The sequence below is a fragment of the Misgurnus anguillicaudatus genome, chromosome 8, assembly GCF_027580225.2.
Source record: "Misgurnus anguillicaudatus chromosome 8, ASM2758022v2, whole genome shotgun sequence".
Taxonomy (NCBI): Eukaryota; Metazoa; Chordata; class Actinopteri; order Cypriniformes; family Cobitidae; genus Misgurnus; species Misgurnus anguillicaudatus.
In genome coordinates this window covers 14648912-14666016 of record NC_073344.2, presented here as the reverse complement: position 1 = coordinate 14666016, position 17105 = coordinate 14648912, and the positions used below count along the sequence as shown (strand labels likewise).

At 34.9% G+C, this 17105-nt stretch overlaps 2 protein-coding genes across 4 annotated transcripts; one reads left to right on the top strand and one right to left on the bottom strand.

Moving 5' to 3' along the window:
- Positions 1 to 7: 7 nt before the first annotated feature.
- entpd8 (ectonucleoside triphosphate diphosphohydrolase 8) lies at positions 8 to 9502 on the bottom strand. Of its 3 annotated transcripts, XR_012370742.1 has the most exons (11): positions 9264 to 9502; positions 8871 to 9012; positions 6888 to 7005; positions 6555 to 6705; positions 6301 to 6460; positions 5199 to 5429; positions 4856 to 5119; positions 4511 to 4621; positions 1841 to 1975; positions 1447 to 1736; positions 8 to 1414 (listed from the first exon to the last, which is right to left on the bottom strand). XR_012370742.1 is itself a non-coding variant. In XM_055212754.2 (10 exons), exons 1-10 carry the CDS (start codon positions 9485 to 9487, stop codon positions 1542 to 1544), a joined length of 1731 nt encoding a protein of 576 aa, XP_055068729.2. In that variant the 5' UTR covers positions 9488 to 9502; the 3' UTR covers positions 8 to 1541. The 3 variants fall into 3 exon arrangements, 2 of the variants coding, with proteins under 2 accessions (XP_055068729.2, XP_073726473.1); XM_055212754.2 differs by having other exon boundaries at positions 8 to 1736; XM_073870372.1 differs by lacking the exons at positions 8 to 1414; positions 1447 to 1736; positions 1841 to 1975 and adding an exon at positions 2988 to 3044.
- A 4739-nt stretch (positions 9503 to 14241) lies between these two features.
- On the top strand, positions 14242 to 17064 carry trub2 (TruB pseudouridine (psi) synthase family member 2). Its single transcript, XM_055214048.2, has 8 exons — positions 14242 to 14517; positions 15498 to 15632; positions 15716 to 15790; positions 15883 to 15944; positions 16065 to 16146; positions 16232 to 16304; positions 16395 to 16531; positions 16615 to 17064. The coding sequence occupies exons 1-8, from the start codon at positions 14400 to 14402 to the stop codon at positions 16983 to 16985; spliced, it is 1053 nt and encodes a 350-aa protein (XP_055070023.1). The 5' UTR covers positions 14242 to 14399; the 3' UTR covers positions 16986 to 17064.
- Positions 17065 to 17105: the final 41 nt, after the last annotated feature.

The following is a 17105-nucleotide window of genomic DNA, read 5'->3' as shown; positions in this document are numbered from 1 at the left end:
AAAAATGTTTCTGGTGAGTTTATAAAAACAACATTTTAATTCATGGAGTAAGCAAGTACAGAATAAATCATTGAGGGATAACTAGTCAACCTTCAGTTCCAAACAAAGACAATACATAAATAACTATCCTTAATTCTATCACAGAAGTCACATTTTATGCTAATGTTAGTAAAACAAAGAAACAACAACACTGTAAAAAATTCTTAGCTGCCATAAGTTTATTTAAATCGACTGTGTAAGTCATATTAACATACTTATTTAAATTTACTTAACGAAATTAAATTTTAGCTATTTCAACTTGTTACAGCCACTCGTAAAAACAAGTTGAAATTGCTCAACTTAATCTAATAAGGTAAAGTGGGTTGTACAAAGGTGGGTTGTAAATTAACCTATACTGGGGGGTTTTAACCCATTGTTAGGTCAAATATAAACATTTCACAGTTAAATTAACCCAACAGCTGGGTTTGTCCCTTTATGGCCCAACTCAATAAACCAGCATAGAGTTCACAAAGTCAATTTGAATAAACTTAAAAATTTAAGGCAGCAAAGAATTTTTACAACAAACACATATCATTCGTTAATCATTAGATCTATAGCAACAATATTGAGCTGTTTGTGAGGTCTTTTATTTTTTGTGCAGAGAACAAAAGAGGTCATGTCTGTAACATGATAAATGTGACCCTGTCTGTCAAATCCAGGTAAAAGTCTCATAATCTAATCATGAGATGTGCATCAGAGTTTGATTTCGATCATTTATTTCACTTTAGGCTATGTTTACACGTACACGTAAACGGACATTTCAACCTCTACGGTTTCAAAAATAATATCGTGCACACATGTCAGTTTTCAGAAAAGTGTTTATTTACACGTACCCGTGCATATATGCCATCAAGAGAAGCTCAAGCCCACGTAAGCCAATCACCGGCAGCGCTGGTGGTGACGCGAACTGGTTCTTCATGTTGGAGGGAGGAGTTGTTGCAGTAGGTGATCGATGACGTCAAAGTACCGCGAGAGCGAGTTGAGGAATCACACGTAGAGGTCTAATTTCGAATCGCTCTCGCGGTACTTTGACTGACATCATCCGTCTGTCGGTTCTTGCAGCGCCGCATGAAGTCAAACCACGCGTAAAATTGCTGACCTCCGAGCACTCGTCTCTGCTCCTCGACATAATGGAGCAGCTATATTTGCAAATACAAACACACGAAACGAGTTTGCACGAACATAAATGTGAACTTAGAAGCGTTCAGAGTAGCAATCACATGTAAACATAGGTCGCACTTTTGACGTAGGTGCGAGCTCTGGCGCATACTCTGTGACGTTGCCTCTCCTCCTCCGTTTGCGTGTAAACGAGGGGCACAAACGAAGGTAAATCTCTCAGTTTTTAAAAATAACCATGTACGTGTAAACAGGGCCTTAATTTCAATCTTTGACATGACCTTACTCAGTCAATATTATAGATATTAAGATTATATTTTAAAAGAATGTTCTTTTGTAGGAAAAGGGTCACAAATATTATTGCACGCACCCATGATACACACAACTTAGTGCTTTGACTTGTTAACAAACATGAAAATGATAACAAGTAGACTGATGAAGAGGGCCAATACGATGAAGAAAATCTGAGCGATCCATTGACTGTGTGGCACCGCTGTCGCTGCTTTGGGAAGCTCAGAAGGAATCAGGTTGGTCAGGTTAAGCATGTATCCCAATGTCCAACCAATATCTGTGTCTGCCACCTGTTACCATCATAATACCAGAGTGAGTAAACTCATGAATGAAAGGAAAAAATAATGGAACAATATTCAGGAAATTAAGCAAGATTTTTTGTCAAGGTTTTTACCTGTTTTACAAAGGAGATTTGATCCCAAGTGTTATTGAACTTGTATCCTTTCAGGAGAATAGTCATAATATAATGACCAGACGCACAGTAGTCTTTCAGATATTTTGGCTTAATGTTTGGAAATTGACCAAGAAGCTGCAGAAAGAAATTGATCAGCATTACAAAGAATAATGGTAATATATGTTAAAATAATGTTAAATATATTAAATATAAATTAGTGCTGGGCAAAGATTAATTGCATACAAAATTAAAGTGAATTTTTGCACAATATGTGTGTGTACTGTGTGTAATTATAATCAGTGTTGGGGAAAGTTACTTTTAAAAGTAATTCATTACAATATTAAGTTACTTCCAAAAAAGTAACTAATTTCGTTACTTAGTTACTTTTCATGGAAAGTAATGCTTACGTTACTTTTGCGTTACTTTTGCGTTACTTTTTCTTGGCGTAGGCTTGATCTCTTTCAGGCCTTGCAGGTGTTTTATAACTGAACGTTCTGCATTCAGAAATTGCATATTTCATCACAAAAATGTCGAGCTTTTGCCTGTCATCTCAGTTTCTGACTCAACTTATTACTTTTTAAGAAAAGTAACTCAAATATTAATGTGTGCATTTAAAAAGTAATGCGTTACTTTACTCGTTACTTAAGAAAAATAATATTATTACGTAATGCACGTTACTTGTAATGCGTTACCCCCAACACTGAATATTATGTATATTTAAGCACACATACATATTCCAGAAATGTTTTATTTATATATCATTTATTTAATTTATATATAATTTAAAATATATAAAAATAAATATATACCCATGTAAATGTTTGTTAAATACATACATGAATTTGTGTGTATTCATATATACATAATTACACACAGCACACACACATATATTATGCAAAAAAGTCACTTTTATTTTGTATGCCATTAACCGCGATTAATGTTTGCCCAGCACTAATATAAATCAAACATACTAACTAATAAAAAAATTCTCAGGAATTTATGGAAACATTTTTTACGGTGACTTTTTAAAAGTTTTTTTTTTTAATAAAAACATAATTTTAATTATATTTTACATGTATTCTCTTGTTATTATAGAGATGTCACTGTGGTAATTAATACCTTTTACTTTTAAAGGTACTTTACTTTTTTTTTGATGTCCTGGTCATGACGTTAAACTGATCCAATAGGGTCTAGTTTGGGTAACCTACCAGAGGATCACATATCAATATGGTTATGGGGACCGACCTAGTGTAACTATTGAAGTACCTGGGCAGAAGCAGTACAGCAATAGCCAAAAAATCTAGAGTCGAACACAAGCTAACGATTAACGATTTATAACGATTTAGCATTTGCAGACGATATTTCACTCCAGGAAAATGGTCTCACTAGGGCACCAGTGTTGGGGAAAGTTACTTTTAAAAGTAATGCATTACAATATTAAGTTACTCCCCAAAAAGTAGCTAATTGCGTTACTTAGTTACTTTTCATGGAACGTAATGCTTACGTTACTTTTAAGTTACTTTTGCGTTACTTTTTCTTCCTTGGCTGAGGATTGATCTCTTTCAGGCCTTCCATGTTTTTTTTATGATCGCAAAACTGTCAAGCTCTGGCTTGCTATCTCCATTTCTGACTCAAACTGTTCCTGCTCAGGCGTAATACTACGTTAATATGTTCAGTTTAATTCAGTACATTATTTTATTTTTTAATTAAATTAATGAAACTGAAAAGTAACTCGCATTAATACTCAAATATTAATGGGTACATTTATAAGGTAATGTGTTACTTTACTCGTTACTTCAGAAAAGTAATATTATTACGTAATGCGCGTTACTTGTAATGTGTTACCCCAACACTGTAGGGCACAACAACAGCTCACCCAACTACAACAAAAAGCTGGCACACTCGGACTAGAATTAAAGGCGGAGTCCACGATGTTTGAAAGTCAATGTTGATATATGAAATCACCTAAACAAACACGCCCCTACCCCAATAGAATCTGGACCTTCTGTTGATAGACCCGCCCCACACATACGCAACCCAGCAAGGATGTCGTTTAGTAGATACGCTCCTTACTGCTGATTGGCTATAAGTGTGTTTTGGTAGTCAGCCCGTCTCCTTTTCCAAAGCGTTTTTCAAACATCGTGGACTCCGCCTTTAAATGAGGAGAAGACTGTCCAAGTGCAAATAAATGCTTCCAGTGGCAATGAACAACATCTACTAATAAATGGAAAGAATGTAGAAATCATCGATGAATTCAAGTATCTTTGATCCTACTTCATATCGACGGAGAAAGACGTCAAAAATCGTATCTCTCTTGCATGGGTGGCCTTTACCAAGTTAAAGAATTTGCTCACCACTCCAGCATCCAAGCCAACAATGGAATTCAGGACTCGGCTCTTTAATGCAACTTGTCTATCTGTGTTGCTTTATAGTTGAAAGACATGGGTTCTAACGAAAGCTCTAGAGGACGAACTGGATGTGTTATCGAATATGCTGGGAATTAGACAAGCAGACGCCCATATGACAAACAAGGAATTCTAAAGACTGACCAAACAACGTTCAGTCAGCGTGACCAACCGCAAGTGTGTTTTAATTCAGCACTTTCAGTCACAGTAGGCTATGTGGTTTCGGACACAGGGTATGCGTATACAAAGTATGCATGCGACTCACAGTGCTCCAGGATTTGCTGCAGTGAGTGTCTATACTGGAAAGAACCTGACCCAGTGGAGCTTTCGGGATAAGGCCGAGAAATTCAAAGGTGTAGAAGTATGCAGAAAAAGCCTTGGACACAAAAAAGTGTAGTTATTATAAACAAACATACACCACATTCCCATATTGAAATATACATCTATACTGTAATACATATAGGAACTCATGTAAAACACATGACAAAAATGTTTTGTATAACACATCGTACAGCACTACAAATTTCCTTATTATTAAAATCCAAGATTTAAATGTAAAACTACAGATAGCTAATAAAGCTGATTTTATTAGGAAGAAAAAAATACTCACAAAGAATTCCCCATTGACAGGAGGCTGATAAACACCATTAAATCCACAATCTGGAGAAAGTGCGCAGTCGGACACATTAACAACATTTTCCATTAAAGAAAGACAGAGGGTGGAATTTCCGGTCCCTGAAAAAGTGATAACAGCCGTAGGAACATAACTGGCTGGTTTGTCCACACATGGGGAGTTGTATAGGTCAGCCTGAGTAACACTGAGGTTGTATCCTGTATGATAGCATGGGTGACTGACAGTTGATGTATCAGCAGTCTGGATAGAATAAAGACATTGATTGTAAATATATTTATCACACCCTCATATACACAAACCATCACCTTAAAAAACCAACCTTGTGAAGATAGACCTGAAGTTTCCTCAGAGCTTGGTCTTGACCATAGCACAGATAACTGTGTGTGTACACCTCATACTTGTACCCGTAGAGCTGCAGATTATACGCTGATTCTGGGACTTTCACTGGGTTATTTGGGATGAATGTGATTTGCGTGGATGCGCCACCCAGATCGAGAGCGCCAATGATTTGAGCCGCATTGGGGTGGACCCAGTTTCCCTCAAATGTGTGCTGCATGGAAAATCATATAGAGTTGAATGTTCCAACAGAAAAGAAGCTCTGAGGGATTTAAGAGCAATTGATTGATTGACCAAACTTGTATTATGGATCCTTTTGTGCCTCAATACCTTTTGTAAAATATTGAATTAAAGGTGCAGTGTGTAAATTTTAGCGGCATCTAGTGGTGAACTCACAGACGAAAAGGGGGATGAGTTAAATAAAAACGTTTTGTGAGAAATGGAGATAATGGAGTTTCAAGAGGCTGGCTCCGATATGATTCTGATGCCGTCATGATGAGTTGTTCGGTGTGTCGCCAGTATGCTAAAGATAAAAACAGAAACAACTCATTTGTCATCGGAAATAAAACGATGAAACTTGAGAACATTCGTGACCATAAACAGAAAATGAAATTAATGTGACAAAAAAAGGATGTTTATTATTCTGGCTGGTAAAAGATATGCTTGGCTGGTGGATTTTTTCATCTACCAGTCCCCATGGCAGGTGAGCCAAAAAGTTAATTTCGGACCCTGGTGGTGAGGTTGCGAATTGCAGCCAACGGCTCAGTTCACTCCTCACCCCTCGTTTTGAAACGCATAGAGAAGCTACAGTAGCCATCACCGGACAAACATGTTATCATCGGAGACAACTTAGTAAAAAAAGTTTGTCCGTTAAGGGCTTCTGTAGAAACATGGCGTCACAAAATGGCGACTGGGACCCTCTGTGCATGTAGATAAAAATGTCTCATTCTAAGGTAATAAAAACATAACGGTTCATTATAAAAAGGGCTTTATACACCCCTGATAATATAGTTTTGTATATTGTTTTGCATTTCTGTCAAGAGATCTTTCTAAAAATTACACACTGCAGCTTTACTTGTATTCACCTTGATAAATCTCTCTAAGAGGTAGTTGATGGTTATCCAGCCAAAAGCCCCCTCCTCCATCCCAGTGAGTATTCTGGCCCCTCGGAAATCAAAAGAATAACTTTGGATTGTTTTGGTGACCTCTGCAAGGATGGAGTCGGCCTGACTTTGGTTCTGTAAGCTGCAAAACAAATGACAATTGTTACATATTCATTTATTATAAGAATTCTAGGAAATATGACCAAATAATCAGACAAAATATGTTGAAAATTTACTTGAGAAGTCGCATGCCAGCAGTGGCACCAAGATATACAGGTGTGGCCTTCTGCGCTTCTGCTGGTATAGCTGCTTTGGCAACATCTAAGCATTTTTTAAGACTTTCTCCGGCCCCAGGAGGATTCTGGACATAACTGGATATGCCGCCACCTATAAAATAACAATAATAAAACACACTCACGGGGTAAAATAAAAAAATGAATATAATCCAAAATAGCCAAATTTTTTCACTTTGAACATGTTATAATTATTTTTACAAGTCTCATTCATTATGCAACAGTAAAGATTTGCATAGCGATTCTGGTAAAGCTGCATGCCAGCACTAGACTCACCGTCTACATCGCAGCTCAGTTTTTGAGAAACTATTCCTGTGCTGTTATCTTTGTTCCCCGGCCACTGGTACAGGAAGAGGGCTGTGTGACTGGAGCCGGCATCAAAAACAATCCCATACTGAGGAAGTCAGACAAAGAGTTTTAAAATTTGACTTGTTGCGTGCGAGTACTTTCCAGGAGCTACACACAGACATATCCAGGGTTATTGTTTTTTTATTCATTAAACTAACAAAATTAATAATTTAGTGTTTGGAGCGCTAAAGTGTTTAAGTGTTTGAATATAAACACAGTTGTAGCGTTTACATGTTTGTTTTTATGCCTCCATTATAAATTATGGCTTTTGAAATGTTCAATTCAAGCAAAACTGAGGTATATGAAATGACGGAAAATAAATACTTCCTATTATATTATATTTTACAAACAAACGTATGAATACTAAGTGTATATATTACTACATTATTTTGTTGCCTATCCAATGTAGTATATATCAGCAAAAAATTATATTGTTTTAACATAATAATAAAGTATGGTCAGTGTTGGGGGTAAAGCATTACAACTAATGTGCATTACGTTTTATTATTACTTTTCTGAAGTAACCAGTAAAGTAACACATTTCTTTATACATGTACACATTCATATTTGAGTTACTTTTTAAATAAATAATGCAAGTTACTTTTCATTTTAATTTATTATATTTTAAAAAAATAATGTAAGGTATTAAACTGAACGTAGTCACGTAAGATTACGTACTCTGTTTTTTTTAAATGCGGATCTTCTCAGTCATAAAAACACCAGCGATGCCGAAAGAGATCAAGCCTCAGCCAAATTAGAAAAAGTAACGCAAAAGTAACTTAAAAGTAACGTAAGTATTACTTTCTATGAAAAGTAATCAAGTAACGCAATTAGTTACTTTTTTTGTGTAGTAACTTAATATTGCAATCCATTACTTTTAAAAGTAACTTTCCCCAACACTGAATATTAAGTTTGTCAAGTTTGATTGGGTCCACATTTTCTAACCTATTACTGATGCACTTTTAATATGATTAATACAATTTTTGATTTAGATTTAAATTTAGATTTAAAAGTCTAAATTAAGATAATATGTGATGTTCCTGCAAATTTTAAAAGAAAAGTTGGTTTAGTGAATGGATGAATGGACATCTATCAATGAAGAGTAAGAGCCATATTTGAAAGGACAATCTGATAAAACAAAAAGGACATCTAGTTTAGGTAAACCACAACCAACAGTTCCAGCAGATATGAAAATTCATTTTGCCTCATGTCTGTGTCTGTTGAATACTATGCAAATTCCCCACTATTGCAACTTATGCATGATTTGGTAACACTTTGCAATAAGTTTCCATTTATTAACATTATTTGCATTGAAATAATGCATTATATTTTTACATTATTTATTCTAATATCAATTAATCAATACAATTGTTCATTGTTTGTTCATCTTAGTTCACTGCGCATTAATCAATGTTAACAGATACCACTTTTGATAAAAAGGATCAACTTAAAAATTATTTCAATTGATAACACCTAAAAAATTATGTTCTTTTTTAACTTATATGTTTAAGTAAAAAATACTTTAAGTAAAAATTTGAAACATTTTTGGGTGTTACCAATTTAAGTATTTTTTTGAAGTTGATCCAGCTTTTTACTTTTTACAGTGTAAGTTGAAAATGTTTACATATTTGTTGTCAATGATGTTACCAATTAAAGTAATTTAAAAAATGTAAATTTTTCTCATTTTAGATTTTTCACTTAAAGTGAGAAAATGTAAGTTTATAAAACTTCATTTTTATGTGTTACCAATTGAAGTAAGTTTTTGCAGCTTTCACTTACTACAGTGCAATAAATGGTGTGAAAATATTATTTATTGTTATGTAGTTAACAAATATTCACAAACCTTATTGTAAAGTGTTACCCATGAAACTATAAAACCACATCTTAACTGGCAGTTGAGCGTCTTTGCACCTGTGTTGAGTACTGCTGATCCAACGTCTTACGATTAACAAGAGACAGAATCAGAGCGATGATGGTCGTGCAAGCTACAGCTGCGAACGCTACGCCCAGCAAAATCGGCTTCATCTGCATTCCCATGTCTATGATGTCTGTCCTAAAATAAAACAAACACACAAAGTCCAGACCCAAATGCCAATAAGAAAAGTCATGATAGTCAAATAATGACAATCCGGTTCAGACTCATTTATTTTCTTTGCTTTGTTTGTACTTTCTAAACCTGTCAAGGAAATGCTTTAAAAAGTCAATGATTAACTTAGAGCTGCTCGTGATCTTTGCTATTTTAATGCTGATTGGTGGGTAGAGAAACATAACAGTAATCGATCAGAAAGAACGCGAGAGTCTTACCTAGGTTTGTGTTCTGTATAAACAAACTCCTTTGTGCACGTAAAATGGTAACAGGTGAAGTCACACAATGTTACCTCCACACCTTTACTCCAGTTGAGGCGTTTGGGAAATGAAGCTGTACTCCCACTGCCAAAGTATATATACACACACACAACACACTCACAGAGATAGGTATATCTATCTCTGTGTGTGAAAGAGGAAAAAGGGAGCGAGTGTGTACCCATATGCCGACACACACACACCCTGTACAACCACATTGCTTTATTGAACAAAATGTCCTTTCTCTTTTTGTTTTATGTATTTTTGGCATGCTGAATAAAGTTCAGAAAGCTTTTATGAGAAAGTTGACAAGATGTCCTCCGTGATCTGAAGACTAATAGACAATCATATTAATAACCAGAAAACCAATTCATTAACCAGGAATGTTTGTTAGTTAATAACTAATCTCTCTGTGCCAAAATCCTTGACTCAACAGAGTGTTTGGTGCTTATCACATACCTACACACAGATGAATTTCTTTTAAACTTTTTCTGCAAGTTGGATTTACCTAAAAATTAACCTAAAAAGAACACACTGCTGGGTTAAAATTTTAACCCAAATGCTGGGTTATTATAATAACCCATGATTGCATAACAACAATCCAACATTGGGTCATTTTAACCCAGCCTGGGGTAATTTTTAACTCGGCATATTCTGTCCAATATTTACCCATTATGGGTTAAAAATAACCCAGTCATTTTTAGAGTGTGGTTGGAAGAAATCTTTATTAACCTGATTGAAAAACACTGAACAAAATTATATTAAATAAACATATATTTGTATGTTACTATAACTTAACAAATTAAGTTTCAATTTCAACTTGTTATTCAACTAATCACAAGTCAAAACTTAAAATAGTAGGTTGCATTGACTTACATAATCAGTTGTTTAGTTTAAAAAACAGGAAAAATACAAATATTTGAAGAGTTTGGTTCCAAAATTAGATAACTTTTTCATTTACTCAATTTTTTTAAATCTAGTTTTTTTAATTATGCATTTCAGTTAATATCAATCAAATTGCTGTTGGTTTGTTTTGATTTAAGCCTAAATACAGCACAACTAGCACAATAAAACACAATAAAAACATGATAACATAATAAACATGTATTGACAAAAAATGTTATCTCGTTTTGGAACCAAACTCTTAATTTCTTTCAAATATGTGAAAAAAATTTATGTCTTAAAATGTTTAGTTGAATCAACTTAGATTTTCTAATAATTTAAACTTACTATTATTTATCTTGACTAGAGAGGAGGTGTAATGACTTATAAAATATAGTTGAATAAAGGTCAACTTTATTTTATAAGTTGTAGCAACTCATCTCTTGTCAAGATAAATAATAGTAAAATTACATGACTAAGAATTTTTTATAGTGTAGTATAACTAGCAAAATTAGTTTAATGAACAAAAACAAAAACTTAACTGTTACAGACCTTTTTTGTTTTCTATAACAAGAACTAAATCTTTTTAAGCTTTAATAATTTTCTGTAAAATAAAGGTGCTAAAGAGGATCTTCACAGTGATACTATAGAATAAACTATTTTTGTTGTTCCTCAAAGAACCATTTCTTTCTTACCTTTTTATAATCTTTTTTCACCAAAAAGAGCCTTTCGTGGAAAAGATATGTTCTTTGGATGTTAAAGGTTCTTAATGGAACCATTTAGCAAAAAAATGTTTTTTTTTTAGTATTGTGAGAAGCACCTTTATTTTTAAGAGTGTAAATATTTATGACTAAACATCAAATCTTTTGGTCAAAGCTTTTTGTTTAAAATGGATTATATGATGATTATCATTCGTCCATTTATTCATTGATTTATTGATTGTTTATTTGTTCATAACCCTTTTTTTTATTATTGCTTAACATATAGGGATGGTTTCCAGGACAGGGCTTAAGTTTAGTCCAAAATGCTGACTGAAAACAGCTTGCACTGACACATGAAATATATTAGTGCCATTGTTTTGTCTTAAGATATATTGTTTTTTGTAAGGTATGTTTGTAAAAAAAATTCTAATTTAAGGCCTACTCCTGGCTTAATCTAAAAGCCACCCTGTTATGTTAACTCTTAATGACAAGAAAAAAATTTCTGTTGAATATGAAAACGACTGAACGTTTTGATAAGAGTATAGACGGACTATTTCTATAGCAATGGGCTATTAGTTACGTGTGCAAAACACTCTCATGTGTCCTTTTAGCTGAATCACACAGCATCCTGTTTAAGGTATTACAAAGGATTTGTGGCTAACCATGTAGTTCAACACAAAGAAAACTAATTGCCCACGGTCACGCTCGATTATAAATTAGCAAATAAAGACGTGGTTCAGTCTGGACGTATCGTAAAACCACCGCTTAACTCTTGTATGAATACCTTTTACTTTCTACTGTAGGAAGCTGTTGTTTTCAATCACGCAACAACACCTGTTGCTCTTTATTTTTCCACTCAAACATGCGTAATGTATGCAAACAAACTGTCTCTGAGAAACAAAATCAACTATGAAATGTGAAAAAGTCCTTCACTTTTTCCACATTTTATTCAATTCAATTCAATTTTATTTATATAGCGCTTTTCACAATTGGTAATTGTTTCAAAGCAGCTTAACATTATTAGAAGCAGGGAAAAGCATAGAAAAATCGACAGATAACATAATACAGATAGCAAAAGCAGCAAAATTTGCTGCGGCTATGAATCAACATTATAAGCGAGTGTATAGAAGAGGGTGCTAAGTTAAGCCAATGACTGCTGACTCCCGGGGTGAAAAAACACCCTAGGAGAAAATCCTCCTGACTTTTAGCCAGGGGAAAAGTCCTAGGAGGAAAAAACCCTTGGGAGATATATAAACGAAAAAGGAGATTACGTGGGTTCCGCCGATGGTCGTTGGTCAGGCATCAGCTGGGTATCACGTTGAAGGACGGCCAGTAGATCAGAGATGTGCCGACCTTCACATTACCGGCTGGTGACTTCTCTTCCGAGGGGCGCAAATTCAAAATATGTGTTCGGAGGGTTGTGTGTTTTACTTGTCATTTCAAAATAGGTGTTTGTTGAGTCATGTGAACCTATGTGCATCATGCGCCTTGTCAAAATACCTGCCTGCTGCACACACATCGAAAGTGTTTATGATAAAAGAGATGCACAGGGTTACAAAATATTCGCAAGACACTATTATTATTATTCACTTTATTTAACCAGATAAAACTTTTTGAGATTAAAAATCTCTTTTACAGAAGTGACCTGGGCTGGGTTTCCCGATAACGATTGAACTTAAGAGCGCTTTCTACGAGCTACTTAATGAACATTTGTTGTTCATTTACGTGCGTTTCCCAAAGATCGCAACTGGGTGTTAAAAGTGCTATTTACGAGTTGCTAATTGCATTGTGCGCCCTTAAAAAAAAAAGTCACCGGCCGCCACTGTTGTACACAAGTATACAGCCTTTGCTCAATACTTCATTGCAGCACCTTTGGCACCAATTATGGCCCCTAGTCTTGTTGGAGTATGATGCTACAACTTCTAGCCAAGCGTCATGCCTTTGGGAATGTTTTTAGCAGCAGTAACTGGGAGACTAGTCAGGAGCGGGGAATGATGAATACAGCAATGTACAAAGACATCCTTGATGAAAACCTCCTTCAGAACGCTCTGAACCTCACATTAGGGATAAACTAGGTTCATCTTCCAACAAGACAATGACCCTAAACACACAGCCATAAGATAACAAAGGAGTGGCTGAAGGAGCTTGGGAGGTCTTGCAAAAAATTAAGTGTGACAAGCTTGTAGGCTTTTTGGCATGACCTCTCAAGCTCCGTTAGGTTGGATGGGAAGCGTCGGTGCACAGGCAATTTCATATCTTTCCAGAGATTTTTAATTGAGTTCTTTCATAGCCACTCCTTTGTTATCTTGGCTTTATGCTTAGGGTCATTATTCTGTTGGAAAATGAACCTTCACCCCAGAGTGAGGTCCAGTGTGCTCTGGAGCAATCTCTGAAAATTGCTGCATTCATCTTTCCCTCGATCCTGACTAGTCTCCTAGTTCCTACTGTTGACAAACATCCCCAAAACATGTGCTGCCACCACTATGTTTCTTCACATGGTACTGGCTAGGTGATGAGCAGTGCCTAGGTTCCTCCAGATTTGACGCTTGGCATTGTCATTATGTGGTATTGTTTGGATTTACCTTCTCCTCGTTGTCAGCTGATGACTTTGAAAACTTCATCCATCAGTAGTCTATTCTCTTCACCACACACCTCAGAATGCAGCACACTTACATCTGACTTCCAGTGAAAACTTGTATTTGGGTATAAGCACGTTTTTTACTATTGCCAACCTATGACATATTTCTTTATTGTTTTTTAATCTTTGTAAGTCGCCTTGGATAAAAGCGTCTGCTAAATGCTTAAATGTAAAATGTCCTATCAATGGAAAGCTTATTTATACAGTTTTAAGCTGATGTATGAATCTTAATTTCAGAAAATTGACCCTTATGACTGTGTTTGTGCTTGAGTCACAATTATTATTTATTACATATAGCAAAGTTACAAAAACAAGGATCACTGCATTATCAGTATGTGCTTATCTTACACTGATTATTATGACTAATAAGCTGATTTCATAAACAATCAGCAAGCATTAATAAAACATTTACACACCTTAAACTAGCAACTCAGGAATTAACAACAATTTTAAACATATTTTTATTTGGTGGCTTGCCTGATTTATTTTAGTAAATAAATATAGTAGTGGCAGAGGCAAGTAATACATTTGCTCATCATAACTAACAAAACGTATTACAAAAAATGTTATATTTTTCTATGTAACCCAGGTTTTTTACTGATATCTTAGTTTATTTAATATTTTAAAAAGAAATACAGATTTTATAATGACCTATTTTATAATATAGACTAATACCGTAGGACTGTACAGCAGTTGTCATTCAGATCAAGTCAGTCTCTCATCCATCCGTTAGGGGGCGGTAATGTAGACATGATGGTATAAACGCAGTAGAAGAAGAAGAAGTTGCGCGTGTTGATTATGTGCAATTCCAGCGATCTTTTCTATAAAACTTTATAATTTTATACTGATGATTTTATTATTTGTTGTTCAACAAAGATGAGCACTCAAGCTGTGCGGCTTTTCCGTAAACTGGACGGACTGTTTGCTGTGTACAAACCGCAGGGAGTTCACTGGAAGCTTGTTCGTGACACCATTGAGTCACATTTACTCAAAGGTAAAACCAGCTGGACAGTATGACTAAAATGCTTGTAGATATAGATTATCCTCATATGATAATAGTATAGAAAATGCATCAGATAATTAAAACAAAGTTATTGTAAGGTGGTTGGCTGGTCCTCCTAGCCTGGTAAACTGTTTTTTTTTTACAGTCTATGGGTAAACCTGGTTAAAATTGTGTTTTGCTGGTTTTACCTGGTAGATAAGGTGGTCTTTCAGCTTTCCATAATGGCAAAAATATATATTTTCGAATATAATTTTAAATATTTTAAAATATATAAAAACTGTATATATATATATATTTTAAAGCATTTATATTCACGTTGCAACGGAAAAAAACTTTGGATTTTACAAACCTGTAAATAATAACATAATATATTTTAATTAAAATGAGAGACATTTCAACCGCAATATACTAATCTTTTTTTATATTATACATATACATTTTATACAAACTTTTTATATTTTGGCCAGGAAACTTATATTTTTTCTCCCAATGAGTTGTAAAATGCAAAACATTTTTTGAAATATATGGTAATAGATCAAGGTTAAAACTAAATATATTTTCTAATTTAAAAATATATTAGAATTAAGCTTTAATTCTACAAAATGTATTCATATTTAAAACATATTTTAGGCCAAATGGGTTGACCAGCTAAAAAGTGGTCAAGCCATCTCTAAAACCAGACTGCCAAACCAGCTGACCAAGCTAGGAGACCAAACAGTTTATATTGTTTTTAGCTGTTTTTCAGCAGGGGAAAGTATTATCTCATTTATAAATTTGCATAGAAGTACTATGAGGAATACCATGGTATTACAGTGGAATGTGTCCAAAACGTAACTTTCCATTGGTGTATCTTTGTTTTTGAAATCATGAACAGATGTAGTGGTGACTTGATACATTACACTGTGCATAATTCTACAAAATCAACTAAGACAGATTCCCTGTATTTGAAATTTTTTCGTCTTGTCTTGAAGAACTGAACTCTTGCCCTCCACCCGCTCCTCGGAAGGCTGTGCAGTTCCAGCTTTTGTCCAGTGGAGAGAACAGAAGCTGTACAGATCTCATATTATCACCCTCCATGGTTCCCTCTCTATCAGATCATCCTCTAGGTCAGTCTTTCTTATTAGCTTCATTCATAACTGTTTATCCCACACATACTGTTAGCTTCATACTTTGTTTTCTCGTGTTTTAGTGACAGGACCACAGTTTCACAAAGTTCACGTTGGAGTTGGACATCGCTTGGATGCCTTTTCCTCGGGAGTATTAGGTGACACTTAGCAATGTTTACATATAAATATATTTATTAAGATGTAATGTAGTGTGAAAAACAAATGCTTATTTCTCTATTCTTTATGTCAGTTTTAGGTTTGGGGAAATCAAATGGACTACTTGAGCATCTGTGCAAATCACATGTAACCAGGGTAAAAGTTGATCTCACATTTGATTTGTTCATTTTATGTACTATAGTAAATAATTTAATTATGGGTAAAGTAAGTGATTAGATCAAAGCTTGAATGTATTATGTATATGCTGTTTTGTAGGACTACACACTTGATGGGCAGTTTGGAATGGCCACAGATGATTTCTCTCACACAGGTCGAATCATAGAGAAAACAACATACGGTAATGAGTAGAATCAATTCAATTACATATGTATGAGTGACAGTTTGTACTAAAATGTGTCTTTGTTCCTTGCCGTTTCCTTTAGACCATGTAACCCAGGATAAGTTAGAGAGAGTCCTTGCCATGATACAAGGAGCCAATCAGAAAGCTTTAATTACGTGAGTGGTCATAACAATGTGCGATCAGATTCGGTCTGTACAAGTTACCTGGTTAATCCTCCATGTGTTTATTATATGTCATCTGTACAGGTATTCTCATGTAGACCTACAGACTCAAGAGGCCTATGAGCTTGCACTGAGGGGTTTATTGTATCCTGATGGTAAAAGTCCTCCTATTCTGACTGGCCTGCGATGCATACATTTCAAACCACCACATTTTACTTTGGGTTAGTACTTTTAACTTGTTAATAATTTTAACTTGTAAAGCCAAACAACCAAATAACTGTTTTCATTTCCTTTTTCACACCAGAGGTTCAGTGCGTAAATGAGACTCAGACGTATCTACGCAAATTCATTCACGAGGTGGGATTAGAGCTGCGGACGACTGCGGTCTGTTCCGGAGTGCGTCGGACAAGAGATGGTCCCTTTAAAGTAGAGAATGCATTGACACGCCAACAGTGGACTATTGATAACATCGTACAAGCGATCGGTCACTTTCGAGGCACTGCTCGCAAAATCAGGAAGTCTGGAATGTACAGACAGACTGCTGCCCAATCAAACACAAGTACAGAGCAAGAGCAAAGAAACCAAGAGCATCTTGACATCCAAAATTTAACTTGTGATACGATTGTAGACGGAGAGTTACCTGAAACACAGGATGAAAGGAGAACAAAATGTTAAGCAATTTTAATATTGTACCTAATTGAAAGGATTTCGAATATTTATGTTTGTATGTTGATTAAATAATGAATTTAATTTATTAACTTCAAATGCTTTAATTATTATACATCATCATTTAAA

Coding starts and splice junctions, on each gene's coding strand:
- entpd8 (XM_055212754.2), bottom strand. CDS start 9,487: ATGGGTACACACTCGCTCCCTTTTTCCTCTTTCACACACAGAGATAGA. Junction 5,120..5,198: donor TTCAGGTCTATCTTCACAAG/GTTGGTTTTTTA, acceptor TATTCTATCCAG/ACTGCTGATACATCAACTGT. Junction 1,976..4,510: donor GCAGCAAATCCTGGAGCACT/GTGAGTCGCATG, acceptor TTCTTTCTGCAG/CTTCTTGGTCAATTTCCAAA.
- trub2 (XM_055214048.2), top strand. CDS start 14,400: ATGAGCACTCAAGCTGTGCGGCTTTTCCGTAAACTGGACGGACTGTTT. Junction 15,791..15,882: donor CTTTTCCTCGGGAGTATTAG/GTGACACTTAGC, acceptor TCTTTATGTCAG/TTTTAGGTTTGGGGAAATCA. Junction 15,945..16,064: donor GCAAATCACATGTAACCAGG/GTAAAAGTTGAT, acceptor GCTGTTTTGTAG/GACTACACACTTGATGGGCA.